This window comes from Eucalyptus grandis, chromosome 1 (genome assembly GCF_016545825.1).
Source record: "Eucalyptus grandis isolate ANBG69807.140 chromosome 1, ASM1654582v1, whole genome shotgun sequence".
Taxonomy (NCBI): domain Eukaryota; kingdom Viridiplantae; phylum Streptophyta; class Magnoliopsida; order Myrtales; family Myrtaceae; genus Eucalyptus; species Eucalyptus grandis.
In genome coordinates this window covers 33,034,727-33,049,651 of record NC_052612.1, presented here as the reverse complement: position 1 = coordinate 33,049,651, position 14,925 = coordinate 33,034,727, and the positions used below count along the sequence as shown (strand labels likewise).

The following is a 14,925-nucleotide window of genomic DNA, read 5'->3' as shown; positions in this document are numbered from 1 at the left end:
CAACATCTTAGGTGTTACATTGAAAAGGTGTGACTCATTTGAAAATCACTAGGCCTCTCTGACTCGTTAAAAACAGAAGATAGTAATGGAAAATTAGATAGGATTCCTTACTTGCGTTCTTTACTGAAATGGAACAAGATGCTTCAATCAATTCTCCGGACCAAAATAAGCTTTTGCTTTCTTTTGGAGGAAGGATTGGAGGAAACATTCCAGGAAGGAATCAAGGAATTTAAGCTTGATAAAGCCTCTTACTTACTACCATTACGATTACTGATTCATGAGATTAATTAGAGGAGAAGAAAGTCAAGACTAGATGAAAGATAAACGGTAGGGAAATTTCTCTAACTTGGGAAAAACATTTGAATCTGTGGCTTTTGGATAGAAAGGATAAGTAGAGTGGACATGATGTTAGGATACGCATGCAAGTGAATTAAGTAAAAGAAGTCTCATATCAGAGAATTGATATGGTGTGGAGTAGTTAATATATCCTAGTTGGCTCGTAACTCATTGGCTTGAGCTTTTGGGTAAAGGTTGGTCGAACTAGATGTATCGATTGGCTTAGACTTTAGCTCTCTATTGACGATTTCTCTAGGTAAAGGTATCCGATTTCTACTGCGCACTCCTAACAAATGATATTAGAGCCAAGCAGGTGGGTGTTGTAGCCTAGCAATGCAAGCCCATCAGGGATACCTAGATTAAAGGGAAGCGGACGTAACACTGAGCTCACATGTAAGGGGAAGATTGTTAAGATACACGTGTGAGTGAATTGTGTTAAAAATGTTCAACATCGGAGAATTGATGTGGTGTAAAGTAGTGAATAAATGTGGGTTCAATTGGATATGTTGATGGGCTCGGACTCTTAGGTGTAGGTATTGGACTTGTGCTACGCGCTCCCGACACATGAAGCTAAACCTCCTTCCTTCCTCAACCTAAATTGAGATTAGTATAATACGAATGATTACTTGTGAATTACCATGGAATTACTAGGGGTGGGGGTGGGGGGAGGGATTGCACTAATATTCAACTCAAATAAACTATTTAAGATTAAATCAGTAGAGGAAGCGTAAATGTTGAAAATGATGAGATATCAAGGGGAAAATCAACTAATCTTCTTTCTTTTTTTTCTTTTTTTTTTCTTTTTTTCTTTTTTTGTGGTGGGGGGAGTGGGCACTAACATTCAACTTAAAACAAATTATTTAAGTTCATACCAGTAAAGGTAACATATATGTTGAAAACGATGAGTTATCGACCAGAAATTAATCTCATCTTCTATTAGTTAGTGTATACATCATCGAGGTTTTGAATATTGAATTGGAATTCACCTATACAGGTCTTCTAGAAGTGGAGGTTAAGTGATACATAGATAAAGAAAAACATATCCACAAGAATTGTATTAGGTGAAGTAAGATTTGTAACCATTAGTAGATGAAGCATATGCTAATAGAAAATAAATTGACACATATTATATAGAGGCTCTTGATTTTTAGTAGGACGTTTTTATTTTGATTAAAATTATGTGCTAACAAACAAAGCTCTATAAGGGCATAATCAACATAGCACCGAAGCGAACGTGAAAAAGAAAGCACGGCTAGAAGGAACAACACCAAGAGAAGATTCCACCCCATGGACAGAGGATGGGGCAAGTTAATTGCAAAATTAAGATGTCAGAGAATATAAGGAGAAGGCCGACCTTAGCCTATTGAGGTGAAATCCCAGCCGAAGAAACTTGCTCATCTCAAACTTGCCTACCCCACCTCCCGAAGGGAGCTCAAACAAAGGGCAAAGAGGAGGGACTCTCCCACGAGATGCAACGAAGATATGGCCACTATAATTTGATAACATGCACCAAGTGACATGAGATCCCTTCAATTAACACCCTGCTTAAGTGCAAATCGAAATGAAACCGCGATTAAGAAGGCACCTGGAGTTCAAGAATCAGAAATATGATGAACAAAAGCCAATAAAATCAAAGGAGCCTTAAGAATCGAAACTTGGCTAATTTGTGATTCATGTTCTGTACAAGCCTAAACTATTCATTTTGTGGTCGGTTATTTTTATTCAGTTAGCACGCATTACACACTAACATGCCATCTTGAGTCATGAGCAAGGTAGAACATTTTGGAATAACATTACTGATGAATCAATCCATCAAACTCGAACGATATGGTCTAATATCACTATCTCAAGTCCAAACTCCATTATAAAGTTTTAATGTCAAACTTTGCAATCAGTTTTTCTGAGCGGTTTAATCCGGTGCATTACGTTCGAGCTCGATCTCTCGTACCAATCTTTAAGTATTCTGGTCGAGGGACACCTGACACGTGGTTAAAGACATGCATGGGACTGCATATCTAATCGAGGGACCGTTGGATGATGATTTGACACATATTGTAAAGTTTGACAGGTCTTCTGTTTTGGCCTACTTTGGAATCTCTTCGACGACCGAATGTGGCATATTGACTCGTGTTCCCACTAAATGAGCCATTCGAAAGAACGAAAGAACGAAAGAAAAGAAAGAGGATCCATTGGAAGTTCCCTCTGCCGGAAAGAGGCTAGATTCTTTTACCCTTCTAGATTTGGGGCCCTAGATTTTATCTAGGGTTTTGGATAACTACTGGACACTATTAGGGCCGGCGACATCACATAGCGTTTTTAAAATGAATTTATCGACATGTGTCTTCCAAGTACTTGTTAAGCAACATTTGTAAGTACTTTGAAAATTTAAAAAAGACGAGTTTTGGACTCATTCATATTTTGAAATATTATCTTGATATACTTTTCTTTCGACATCTTGAAATAGATTTACTCTAATCAATCGAAATGAATTAACATCTTGAGGGCACTCGTTAATGATAATCTTTAAATTGATTAAAATCTCTAATGGAGCAAGTGGAGAAAGAAATTGATAATAATCGCAGAAAGCAATTAATAATGACCGCTGGCTTATCTTAATAATTCAAGTACTCCGCACAAAACTATGTTTAACTTATCCTGTCTTCGGCTTTATGTCTTGTCCCCTACTCCTTTCGAGACTTTGCTAATCACAACTAGGGGCTTCAATTAGGGGGACCATAAGCTTTTGTTTTTTTTTTTTTTTTGGTAAAGGGTAAATATGACCATAAGCTTTTGTTCTCCCCCACTAATCTGCCTTTTTCCTCACAAATGAAGCACGTTTTCGTGGAGGCAACATATCAGTAATTAGTAGGACGAAATTCGCTTTCCAAGGCATTTTTATTTCAGGCTATGACAGGATGTAGAAGCAAAAGGTAGATTTAATAGAAAAAAAGGGTTAGCTTGTATGAATGTAATGATGAATTGGAAAATCCAATTAATTTCCTTGTCATTTGAAATTGCATACTTGTGGATCCCATTTGAAAAACAAAAGCAAATTCATAATTCAATAAAATCACGGACAAGATTATCTAATTGAGCTCATAAAACACTTTTGTTATATTTTAAAAAGTACGTTTTCAATCCTACTAATCTATACCAAGTAACTACTAAATTATTGACTCTTTCAAACTACACAAAAAAAAAGTAATAAATAAAAAAAATCGAACAATATGATGGACGATTGATTGTGAAAATATTTCAATCTCACAAGCTACTTTCCTCTCATGCCTAGGCCATGACAAAGGTAATTTATAATAACCGCCCTGATAAACTAGGTATCTATGTACTGTACATCCAGTGACTATATTATAATTTAATGACCATTCTGCCAGGGCCGATGAAACCTCCAAGAATCCTGCCCTAGGGTTTAAAATAAGGAGGTGGCAAACTGGAATTGCTCGTTGGATTCGATTATGAGTGGACCGTAATTGATTTACATGTTCCATTAGCCTGGTCAAATCAAGATAAACCTTAGGAATTTAAAATAGGGTATAAGATGGCTTGATCAACTACGTTTTCGAAACGTTTATAAATAACTATTTGAATAAGTAGGTCCTATTTCAATGCCGAATAAAAATACACCACGTCACTGGATTTTTTTTAATACGTATCATAATCGTAAAAGTAATGCTAGATATACTAAATTTATTGATTGAATCAACACATTAAATTAATAGGTAACAATCAATACTTAACGAGAAATCATCAATATATTTAAATATCAATTTGCTAGATCTATTTCTGCATTACAAACCTCTACTTTATTCATATTCCTTTCTGAGGGAGTGTGAAAACCCTCGATGTTATTCCATTTCCACACTATAAAAGGGGAAGAAGCTGCAACGGAAAAACCCAGGCCCTAAATAGCTTCTCTTCTACCGACCAAAAAAAAAAAAAGCTTATCTTCTCTCTCTAATGAAGTAGAAAAAGAAGAAGAAGAAGAAGAGCAAGTGAGGGTTGTTGGGAGAAGTAGACATGGCGTGATATTGGTCCGGCTCATCTTTCTGCGTTTCATGCTTACTATGAGCTATGTAATATCTTCAAGACGAGCCGAATCAATATCACTCTTGTATGCTTCTTTTCCTAGTTTTTCTTTCCTTTTCTCTTTCTGAGACGAAGAGATTTCTCATCTTGTTATGTTCTTTTGAATCACACCGCAGCAATAGTCGGTATTTGTGTGGTCCATATCCTTGTTTCCCCTCCTAAATCCCCAGATCTTGATGGGTCTGTGTTTTTTCAGATCTTTTTGTGCTTATGTGAGGAATGTCTAGGTCATATATGCGTGATCTTCTCCTAAATACATCAGACATCTTCCGCAAGGAGAAACTCCATTTGTTTTGGAAGCTTCTCTCAGATCTGTGGATAAATGTATGTATCAAGTTTCGTGTTTTGGATATGAAAGCCCTCTTTTTTTCCTTTCAAAGTTCGATGATATCTTGCAATGTTCTCTCTTTACAAAGATGGGTGTCAGAGTTAATTTTGAGATCTGCCAGCTACTCTACTGTGCATATATTGCATCAGTCAATGATCTTTTGCTTTCCCAACAGTCCATCATGAATCCCTCCATCTGCATACTCACGTACATACGTATTTATACAATGCTATAAAAGCTGTACGGATATCATCCACAGAACGAGTTTAGCCAATATATCGTGTTCCCGTATACTCACGTTCATGATGTAAGCTATTACCACATGTTGCAGGATGAAGAAGTGTGAAAAAATGAAGGAGGTCAAGCTTATCTGCATACTCTTTGCTAATACTCAAACAAAGATCTACACATATTATTACATGCATTCTTATATCATCAGCAAAACTAACAGTACATATGGTTGCTTAAGTTCAACCGCGAGCTACTTGCAGCATCAAGAAGCGCTTGAATTGGGCTACAAGCGTGCACTCTTCTGGGAATCTTTGGGCGGAACAAAGATGACCTAAAGGAAAACAAGATGAACATCACGGGGGACTCTCAAGAAATAGTGCGTGTCGATTAATTCAAAAGCTAGTATCCTGAGGAACAGTGGATCTAACATGGATCTTGTCCTCGTGTGGTTCCTTCTGGGATTTGGAGTTGAAGCTATTTGCACGCGTGATCGATGACAGGAGAGTCTCCCTTTTTGCACTTGGCATTGAGCAGTCCACTCAGCCACCGCCCAACTAATTAATTACAAGCAGCCAAGAAAGTGCAGGATCTCGGGTAATCTAGTAAATGATAAGATAGAATGGATCATTTATGAAGAATCGTGGAGTTCGTGTTCTTTTCTAGAAAAGCAACCCCTAGAATGGAACCTATGTCTTATGGAGACTATTAATGTGTAATTGATTTGTATTCTGGGGTCTTTATGTGATTATGTTTCTATTTGTATTTTGACTATAATAAACCACTATTATAAAGTACTCTATCTTTATTCTCTCTTCTAAAGATTCACATGTTTGTCAGAGCAGAAAAACACTAAATTCTTCAATATCTCTACTCCACAACTCAAAACTTCCTGTACTCTTTCTTTCTCAATAATGTCGGATGCATCTCCAGTTGTTTCTTCTTCCCTATCACTCTTTACCCATTCTCTTATGTTTCCATAAATCTCAATTATCCATCACCTCTCCCCCAAATTACGCCCAATTCCACCTCTTCTTCCCTCTTCCCTGCTGCTCTAATTCCTATTTTTCATATTACGGCCCTATACTCGACCTTGCAATCACTTGTTGTTCACAACATCACAAATCTCGCCTCCATCAAGCTTGTAACGATTGGCTGGGTTATATAGACAGGCTTTTCCATGTCGGCGTGAAGCTTGTCACACATCATAATGGCACAGTGGAGGTCGATCCCTCCTATTTCAGCTAGGTTAGGACTGTTCAATGCCTTCTTATTCATAAGTTGATGATTTCAGGCATCTCAATAGTTTGGCTCGCTCTAGGGTAAGTTTTTACTAATTGTTGTACGGCCAAGGATATTTGACTAAAGCTTAGTCTTTAGAAAGTCATTAAGAAATCTGACCAGTCCATTTTTTACTATCTTTGGCATTTGAAGTTAGTTACAGACTCTCTTACTGCAATCAATTGTTCCATTTCCAGCAACGGCTTGGTGACTCAAGTCCTCAATAGGCTCCCATTTGGGATCACCATGGTGACCAACGGCCCTACAATTCTTTTATTTGATGATATGCAGTCATGACTCCTCATCCAAGAAGAACGATTTCCTCAAAATTAAATACTTGATCTTCATCCATTGTACATCATGTTTTGATTGGTCATGCCACTTCACCCACTCCCCTATTCCAAGGTTCCCATTTAGGGGCAAAAAAATTTGGTCAACGACATGGTGGACGGACCTTGCATGATCAACGACATGTTGATTGCTCTTCCACCTCCTCTAGTTGGCTCCATGGTGGTTCAAGGCCCTATGTTCCTCCTTTTATCTAAAGAGGCATTCTTGGATCTAGGCTTCACCTTGTTTGTCATATTTGTAACAGGTGGAGCACATTGGGCTATGATGTCAACTACGGTTTGACCATACCAAAAAAACTCTCAATGAGGTTCTACTTTTAGTATTATAGATAAGGGAAAATATAATTAAAGGAGCTAGAGTAATATCTAGACTAAAATGATAATACAAAGATAGCATTTTTTTTCTTGATTTAGCAAATGGATTGATATGAAAAGTATTCTAAAATCTAGGTAATATTGTAATAATGAAAATTTATGAATTGTATTGAAGTACTAATTTGACTTTGTTATCGAAAGTTGATCGATTAAATAAGTGAAAGTTCAAGACTAGATTACACATTTCACACTAGTTTCGGAACTTAGGCTAACTTCTCCCTTGTTTATCAAACAAAAAGTTTGCAATGAACATTTAGGATAGTTGAGGACCAAATTGAACGAATTAATCCTCCAGAGATGATATTGTACACTGGATCAAAGTTTAGGAATTAGTGTCATTTTCCCGAAATCTTTAACAAGATTTCAACTGGCTGAAGCAAAATTTCACGTAGTGTAAGATTTTTCATTTCCCAGCTTCCACATTTAAGTTTGCTTTTAGCCTAGATGACGTTAAAATTTAGAATTCTTAAGGTGATACATCCTTGCTCCAGTATAAAATAACTTGCTTGTTCGTATAAGACATTCGTCTCACGTATCACTATAAAACATATCGCGTAGCAATAAAACCTAGGCAGAACTACTACTTAGCAAAGTATAACGGCATCAAGCGTCACAATTACATCAAGCATAGAAACTATTGCACACATTTGAGCGTATTCCAAAGGTTGTTGGAAAGTTATGTTATGTCATCATAATTACCAAGTGAGAATGGGAGATGAAGCTAGGGTCTTTTTAAATTGTTTTCCAATTATCTAGTGTTTAGATGACGGAAAACTAATCAATTTAAAAATAAAATAGAAAAATAGTCCATGATTTGAATACAACAAGCTTAGATTAGAGGAAAACAATTTCTTCTTCAGAAAAGAAAAAAATAACTTTCCTTAAATCATAACATATGAAAACTAACAATTTTTCTTAAAAAATATTTTCATAAAAAATATTTTCCTTAATCATATAGTTTGTATAATGTATTTGTTCCAAGAAAAATTCCTAATAAAGGAAAACTCTTTTCGGGAAATCCTTTTTCGGAAAAGTATTTTTTTTCCCCTTTTTTGGTTAGTGGTTAGGAAGTTCATTTCATAATTTTATGGGTGCATGCATATTTTCTTCGACTATAAGTGGTTTTCCTTTGACTGAGCATTTTCCAGCAAACCGAACATGTGAAAGTTCAGAAAATTAATTCCCAAAAAGAAAAATTCACTCGAACAAACACATCCTAAAATCAATTGTTGGTCTAGAGTGTAGTCAACACTGTGAATCCAATGTCAAGAAGGCATTATAACTGCTGCTAGCCTTGGTGATGTTATATTTTTCAATTTCGATTTCATTAATTTCACATATACTTATCATGAATGAGAATATTAATAATCTTGAAATTAATCAGTCAAAGACTAGAAGTTATGATCCCTGTAATATAGGGTTTCTCAATTTTTGAAATTATCATCAACTATACCTCACCGTGTTGTATTCTTAAAATCTTATATTGAGGGCAGACGAAAAAAAAAAAAAAAAAAACAGAAAAATTTGTGGTTCTTTCAAAAAGAAAAAGAAAAAAGAACCCACTTAGATTGATGGATGAGTGATTGACTCGTTGATAGCTTAAACCCTAGTAGTTCATGTAAATTAGATGTATTGTAAAATGATGATCCATGACATCTGCTAAGCAGATCAACATCTTAGGGGTTAGATTAAAAATTTGCGACTCGTTTGAAAATCACTAGGCTTTCTGACTCAGTAAAAGCAGAAGACAGTAATTGAAAAATTAGATAAGGAGGAGACATCATGTGCAAACGAAATCACGCCCTTGCATGCACTCTCGCTACATTCGGTTATTCGATGATGGAAGTTGCTCGATCAGAATCAAGAAGAGAAAAGAAGTTAACTTGGGTAGTTTCAATTAATAAAACTAGCGATCACTTCCCGCCAACTTACAGCTGATAGAATTCTGGATGCTCAACAGAGGAAGTTTCATCTAGCAAAGCCCTAGCACAATTCGACACTTTCGAGTGCTTTTTCGTTTCGACTAAATGACACTCGCGAATCAAAATGCGAATGATTGCATTAACAGCAATACGGGGAAGAATTAATCTGTCATTTCTGAAGCAAAAACTGAAAGGAACATCGCATATCAGAGTAATTGGCCGAATAAACCCCACGGACATGTCCATGTTAATGTCTTCTGTAGTCTTCACTAATTTGTAACCTTTTACCATGCGTAGTCTTCTCTACGTGTGGTTGCGTCATGCAAAGTCAAAAGAACGAAGTTTCATGCGCACAGCTCGCTCAGAAGTATTAAGCGGATCATCTGCACTTGCATTTAAGGAAATTCAAATGCGGAACTGGCTTAGAAAGGAAAACGGGGAAGACATTCAAATGACTATGGAGACAAGTGAACCTTTTTCTAACAATGAAAACCTGACCTAAATTGTTCTGCGTATGAATCTAGAAAACGCATAATCATAAGAGACTAGCGAAACTATATACAGGTTTGAGGAAACACCATGTAAGAAAGCACGAGAGTAAGGGCCTCGATCAGAAGACGGGGCATTCCTTTATGGCAACTCCCTTAGCGGTTGGACAGGAGGCCAAGGGACATCCTTCTGGATTGTTTCCCCACCAGTCTATGGAGATGTCCTTCGACTGCAGAGTGAGAAACAGCAGCAACGTCATGAATGCAGTTCCCGCATCAAGACCCCCAGAAAGCACGTAATTGTAGCGCTTCCACCATTCCGGTCTATACCGGAAAACGACAAATCCAGAGAGGAAGCCAATCACAATCCAAGAGGTGAAATTGATGGCCGAAGCCGGTGGCATCATCGATGTTGAACCTAAGAGCACGGGCATGTGGATTAAGCGAATCCAGTTTTGATTGGGGAACGCCTTGTGTGCGAGCCAGACTAGCAAAGGCGCAACAGCCCCACCCAGGAAGAACCAATTCACATTTCCATACTCGCCAAGGTCCCCAAAAATTCTACGGGGCCCAACGAGGCCCCAAATGACAGATGCGTCGAAGAACACGCCATCAGGTGGGCAAGTCCATGGACTGTTAGGCGGCAGCAAGGATGTGTCACAAAGGTTTGGGACAGTCTCCATGAGCCACCATGCAGTTAGCAGGTACACAATTACGGATATTACTGTTCCTACGACCTGAAAAAAAAAAAATCAACATTCTGAGGACTTGACTGGTTAACCTGCTCAATTTTCTACTGAAATAGTGGATTAGCCAGAAAAATCCCAGATCTTGCACTTGAGTCAAGTCTGACGCTATATTTTGAAGTATTGGACAATCAAAAACCAATTACATTCGCCTGATCATTATTAAAATGGAAGGAAACACACGTGGACAAAGCATAATATTGATAAAGTTTGAAGATCAGAAGTGCAGAAGATAAATGTCTTACATCACTGATGCAGGAGATTGCATCAGTCATGTAAAAGTTTCCATATATAAATCAAGCTCATGGAAATGCTAGTACACATTATTTTGCTGTGCAGACCCAAGTTTGGCAAAGATATACCTTGATTTATCGGATGGATGACTAATCAATGGTTACGATATACATTGCCACATAGGAGATTGCACACATGCGAGTCATATGGACTGACTGCAAGATGTTTGTGATAGCCAATTTCGTGGACTGACGATTAAATTATTTAAGAAAACTCGAGATTGATGCAATGGCTATTGATTCCATTGTCAACGTTCAGAATTGGAGATCTATAAATTCGAGAAGCAAAGATATGAAACTGTCGATCAAATAGTTGCACATGGGTTATTTTTACTTTGAGAGTTTAGAGAAAAATATTTTCAAGAGTATCCTTAAAAGTGTTCAAAGAACCTTCCTGTTCTGCAAACGCAGGGAATTGTTGTTTTTGTTCTAAGTGTTTGACGAAGGGATTTGTAATTTCACTATGGGATAATGCAGAGGTTGTGAGAACTCTAGTACCGTTGTGAGGCATTAGCAGAAAGAGATTACTGATTCTGCTGTAGAGCATTACTAGAGGAACAAGTCTTGCAGAAGATAAACTGCAGGAGAAACAAGCTTTTGCAGAAGCAGTTTTAATATTCGTTGATACTAGTAAATATGGACTAATTCAGCTGCTAGAGCTAGAAGAGTGGAGTAGGCAAAAGGAAAATTGAACCACCATAAATCTCGCCTTTATATTCTCTATCCTTATCCCTCATTATTGTTTGTACTTGCATTGAACGCTTCCATTGTTGCATTTCACAAAACTGTTTACAGAAGCTTCAAAATCTACAGTTTGAGAAAGAATCGGCACTTGCATAAAAAGAGTCTAAAAAATGTCTATCTAGTTAAGTTTCAACCAATTCGACACCCCACCCACCAACACCTCCCCCCTCTTAAAAAAAAATCCTCATTTAATGGTTATATTTGAAGCTAACATGCAGAAATTCCAGTCTAAAATGAACTATCCTCATTTTAGGGTTTAAAATTTAATCAAGCCTAAAAGAATTGATCAAGAGATGAAAGAAACCCACCTGTGCCATGAACATTGACCTAGGTGGAATCTTCATGTAATGGCCAAGCTTGAAGTCTTGCAAAAAGGTCAGAGCTTGAGTCATGCTTATATATCCGTAGACCTTGAAGCACATGTTTGCAACAGGGCGCTCCGGGTACATATAACCGATGACGTATTCAGTGATGATGTTCAAACCGGGTGTCTGTTACCAAGGAAAGCCCAAAAGTTGGGAAGCATAAGTTCAAGGATGAGATTATCACAATTGGAGCAAAAGATACTTCACATTGATGGTCATGTGCAACTTCATGATATAAAAATATAAAAAGAGGTCGAAAGACTTTTTAAGTTCTATACCATACCTGATTTGTGGTTGCAGTGATTATACCAATCGGCAGGGTGAAAAAGAGTGCAATGCCACATGCCAGCAATATGCCCCACCATGGCAATTGAAGAGTCTCCTTGTAGTACTCACAAGCAAAAATTATACAGGCAATGTTAACGACCAGGAGAAGAAGAAACCACCACATGGGTACTGAATTGTATCTCTTCATGAGCCTTGTGTGTACATCCATTCTTTTACTCCCTCCAAAGGCTTTTTTACTTTGCTTCCACAGGTCACTGCATGAAGCAGGGCAGAGCAAGCAAAATTAATCTTGGATCAAGGGAAAAAACACTCTGCAAGCACTTATTGCCGCAAAGATGATTTTCTTTTCTTTTCCTCTTAAAGACATCAGGTGTAAGTCTCTTATAGCATGTGACTAATCCCATTGGATTGCACTAATCCCATCTCACTTCAGCAGGGTATTAAGTCTTAACCAATGTTCGAGATAAAAAGTGAAATTATCCAAGTTTATAAATGAGGTTTTCCTGATTTAAAAAATACATATTGAACAGAGTCATTATAAAATTTACTTTGTAAAAAGCAACAAATGATTTGGATAAAGTGGAACCTTCATGCCTGATAATATTATATAATTAATGTCAAGGCACGAAGAAAGTGTAAGACGGAAACAATCAAAATAAATCCCAAATATGACAAATTTTCATCAAATGTTTCAATCCCATCAATTTTTGTGTGACAACTTGCACTGTGCAAAAAAAAAATGATACTCAATAGTATTTACCTTCCACTGAAGAGAAAAATATGGACGATAGTAGCCGAAAGGGTGGCAAAACCAAGGCCATAAGTCATCGCAAAGAAGGTGCTGAGATGTATTGGACCATTCCTGGCATAAGCAGCTCTATCAAGATGGAACTCGGAATTCACGATCGAGGCAATTTCATACTTTGTACCATTTGACAGGAAGAGAGACTGGGAAAATATCGGGAAGGTCTTGGCATTGTACACATCGAACCAGTATGAAAGCGGCGTCATGACATACATTACGAGGAAGAAACCAACTGCCACATTCGCAGTCGCAAACCACGGACTAGCTAACGGACTCCCAAGGTATGATGAAATGGTAGCCCAATCAAACCCGACAGAACCAATTCCGAGGCCCTTTTGGCCAGAGCCAAGTTGTTGAACAAGAACAGAATTAGGAGCGATCCAACATACCCAAGAAAATGCGGTTAACATCATAAACAAATAACCAGGAAGGACATAGTAAGCAAAGCTGGTGATCAATGCAATGAGGAAGAACTGGTTTCTGGTGAAGCGGCCTTTTTGCCTTTTTTCCTTCTCATGCAGAGCCCTGCGATTCACAACAATCCATTACGCACAATCAGAAAGACCACCATTCCATAAGATGCCCACAGAACATAAGTACCTGAATAGGGAGACTTGGACCAGATTGTACGGCCACCACATTTCCCCTGGCTCAACAAGATATTCCCGGAATAGACCAGCCCAGCCAAAGCCCAGAACCTACGATAAATTCCAGAATATTATGTGTTATGGCATGAAGCATATCAAGACGGCTTCTTGTCATGAAAAAAATTTAAGATTTCTGACAAAATTCATCTCGCCAGAACCCAACACCGAGTTCAGATTGCACTATACGATAAATCACTCTGTTCCTATCGCCGCTTAACAGCTACCATAAACAGAGTAAAGAAAAAAAATCCCAGAAAAGAAAGCTTTGTCATCAGAGATTTTCCGCAGGATCACTAGTAACCAGACCTGAGTAGTCATCATCACCAAAAGGGCGGGAAGAAAGGTGAGCTTTCTCTTATAATAAAGCTTGACGGAGCTCAAGATATGCGTGGCATAAACAGAGCCTGCGCCAGAATTAGCAAATATAGTGATCAAGACGTGTTCCTTTATATTGAAAGGCCCGGGGTTCAGACTGAATTCCCACTTCGTCCCCTGGAGGAAGACGCGCTTCGTTATCGTCCTGGCCATCAGATGGCCGATGGGCACCACGGCGATCTGCGCGGAGATGGACGTGATGGACAACGGGTTCTGCCTGTACCAGAAGAACTGGTTCACGAACGAGAGTACGACGCAGGATCCGACGCCCAGGACCCACATTCTGAACGTGAGCACGGGCAGAGTGGGGTCGTCGGTTATGGGCACGGTCAGCTTCACCTGCTCGACGGGGCATTCCTCGTCGACCTCCTCTTCCTTACCCTGAACCTGAAACGTCTCAGCCATGGGCAAAGATGAGATCTTTCGGAAGGGACGTCTCCCCGGTGCGCTCCGAGACGGACAGCCTATCTCAGTAGAGAAAAACAGAGACGCGCAGAGAGAAGAGCATCAGTGAGTGGAATGCATCTCAGGAGGCGAGGGCAGACAGAAATAGAGTGGGAGAAGACAAGGGGGATGGAGGGCCGGGAAGCAAAGACGTAATCCCACCCGATGAAAGAGGACAGAGTGGGGAAAAAGTTCAAATTTGTTGCGGATTCCGTAGATTCAGAAGTTTGGTTGGACTAGGACTTTTGGCAACCGAATCGTGAACGAAAATATCGTGATGTGAAAATGCTTTGCAGGTAGGAGTGCTGGTGGAGGTAGGACACCTTTTAGCAGGGGCAGATACAAAGAGAAAGCCTTGCCCCTCTCTCTCTCTCTCGCTAGCATCTCCATTGCCCGCTTGTCACTCGCAACTGCATTTTCAACAATGTCACAGAGTCAATAATACCCACCGCCTCGACGTCTGCATTCATTACGTCGCTTCAAAAAGATACCAGTCTCTCTTCCCGAGTATTATTGGCAAAACCAGTCCGTCGAGCACCAGTATCAGCTCGGGGCACTGGGGGACGAGATTTCAACTGATTCATAAATAGAAGAAAGAGACTGGCCGACCTGGAGATAATGCATCATTATTCGGAATGAGACAAAAAAAAAAAAACAAGAGAGGAGCTGCGGCCCGCAACCAATCAAATTGAGAGATAGTCGGGAACAGAAAGATTAGCATTCAATTCGTATCGGCGCAGATCAAAGTTTCAAGACTTTTTGCCTTTTTCCTGATCTGATGTGGATAAGGAAAAAGATAACCTCCACAT

At 38.8% G+C, this 14,925-nt stretch overlaps 1 protein-coding gene across 2 annotated transcripts; it reads right to left on the bottom strand.

The window, feature by feature from the left end:
• Positions 1-9,289: 9,289 nt before the first annotated feature.
• On the bottom strand, positions 9,290-14,725 carry LOC104437538 (oligopeptide transporter 6). 2 transcript variants are annotated; one of them, XM_018874154.2, is made up of 7 exons: positions 14,608-14,725; positions 13,604-14,526; positions 13,251-13,348; positions 12,606-13,175; positions 11,841-12,099; positions 11,501-11,683; positions 9,532-10,146 (listed from the first exon to the last, which is right to left on the bottom strand). In XM_018874154.2, exons 2-7 carry the CDS (start codon positions 14,075-14,077, stop codon positions 9,532-9,534), a joined length of 2,199 nt encoding a protein of 732 aa, XP_018729699.1. In that variant the 5' UTR covers positions 14,078-14,526; positions 14,608-14,725. The 2 variants fall into 2 exon arrangements, with proteins under 2 accessions (XP_018729706.1, XP_018729699.1); XM_018874161.2 differs by having other exon boundaries at positions 9,290-10,146; positions 13,604-14,723.
• Between the last annotated feature and the right edge of the window lie 200 nt (positions 14,726-14,925).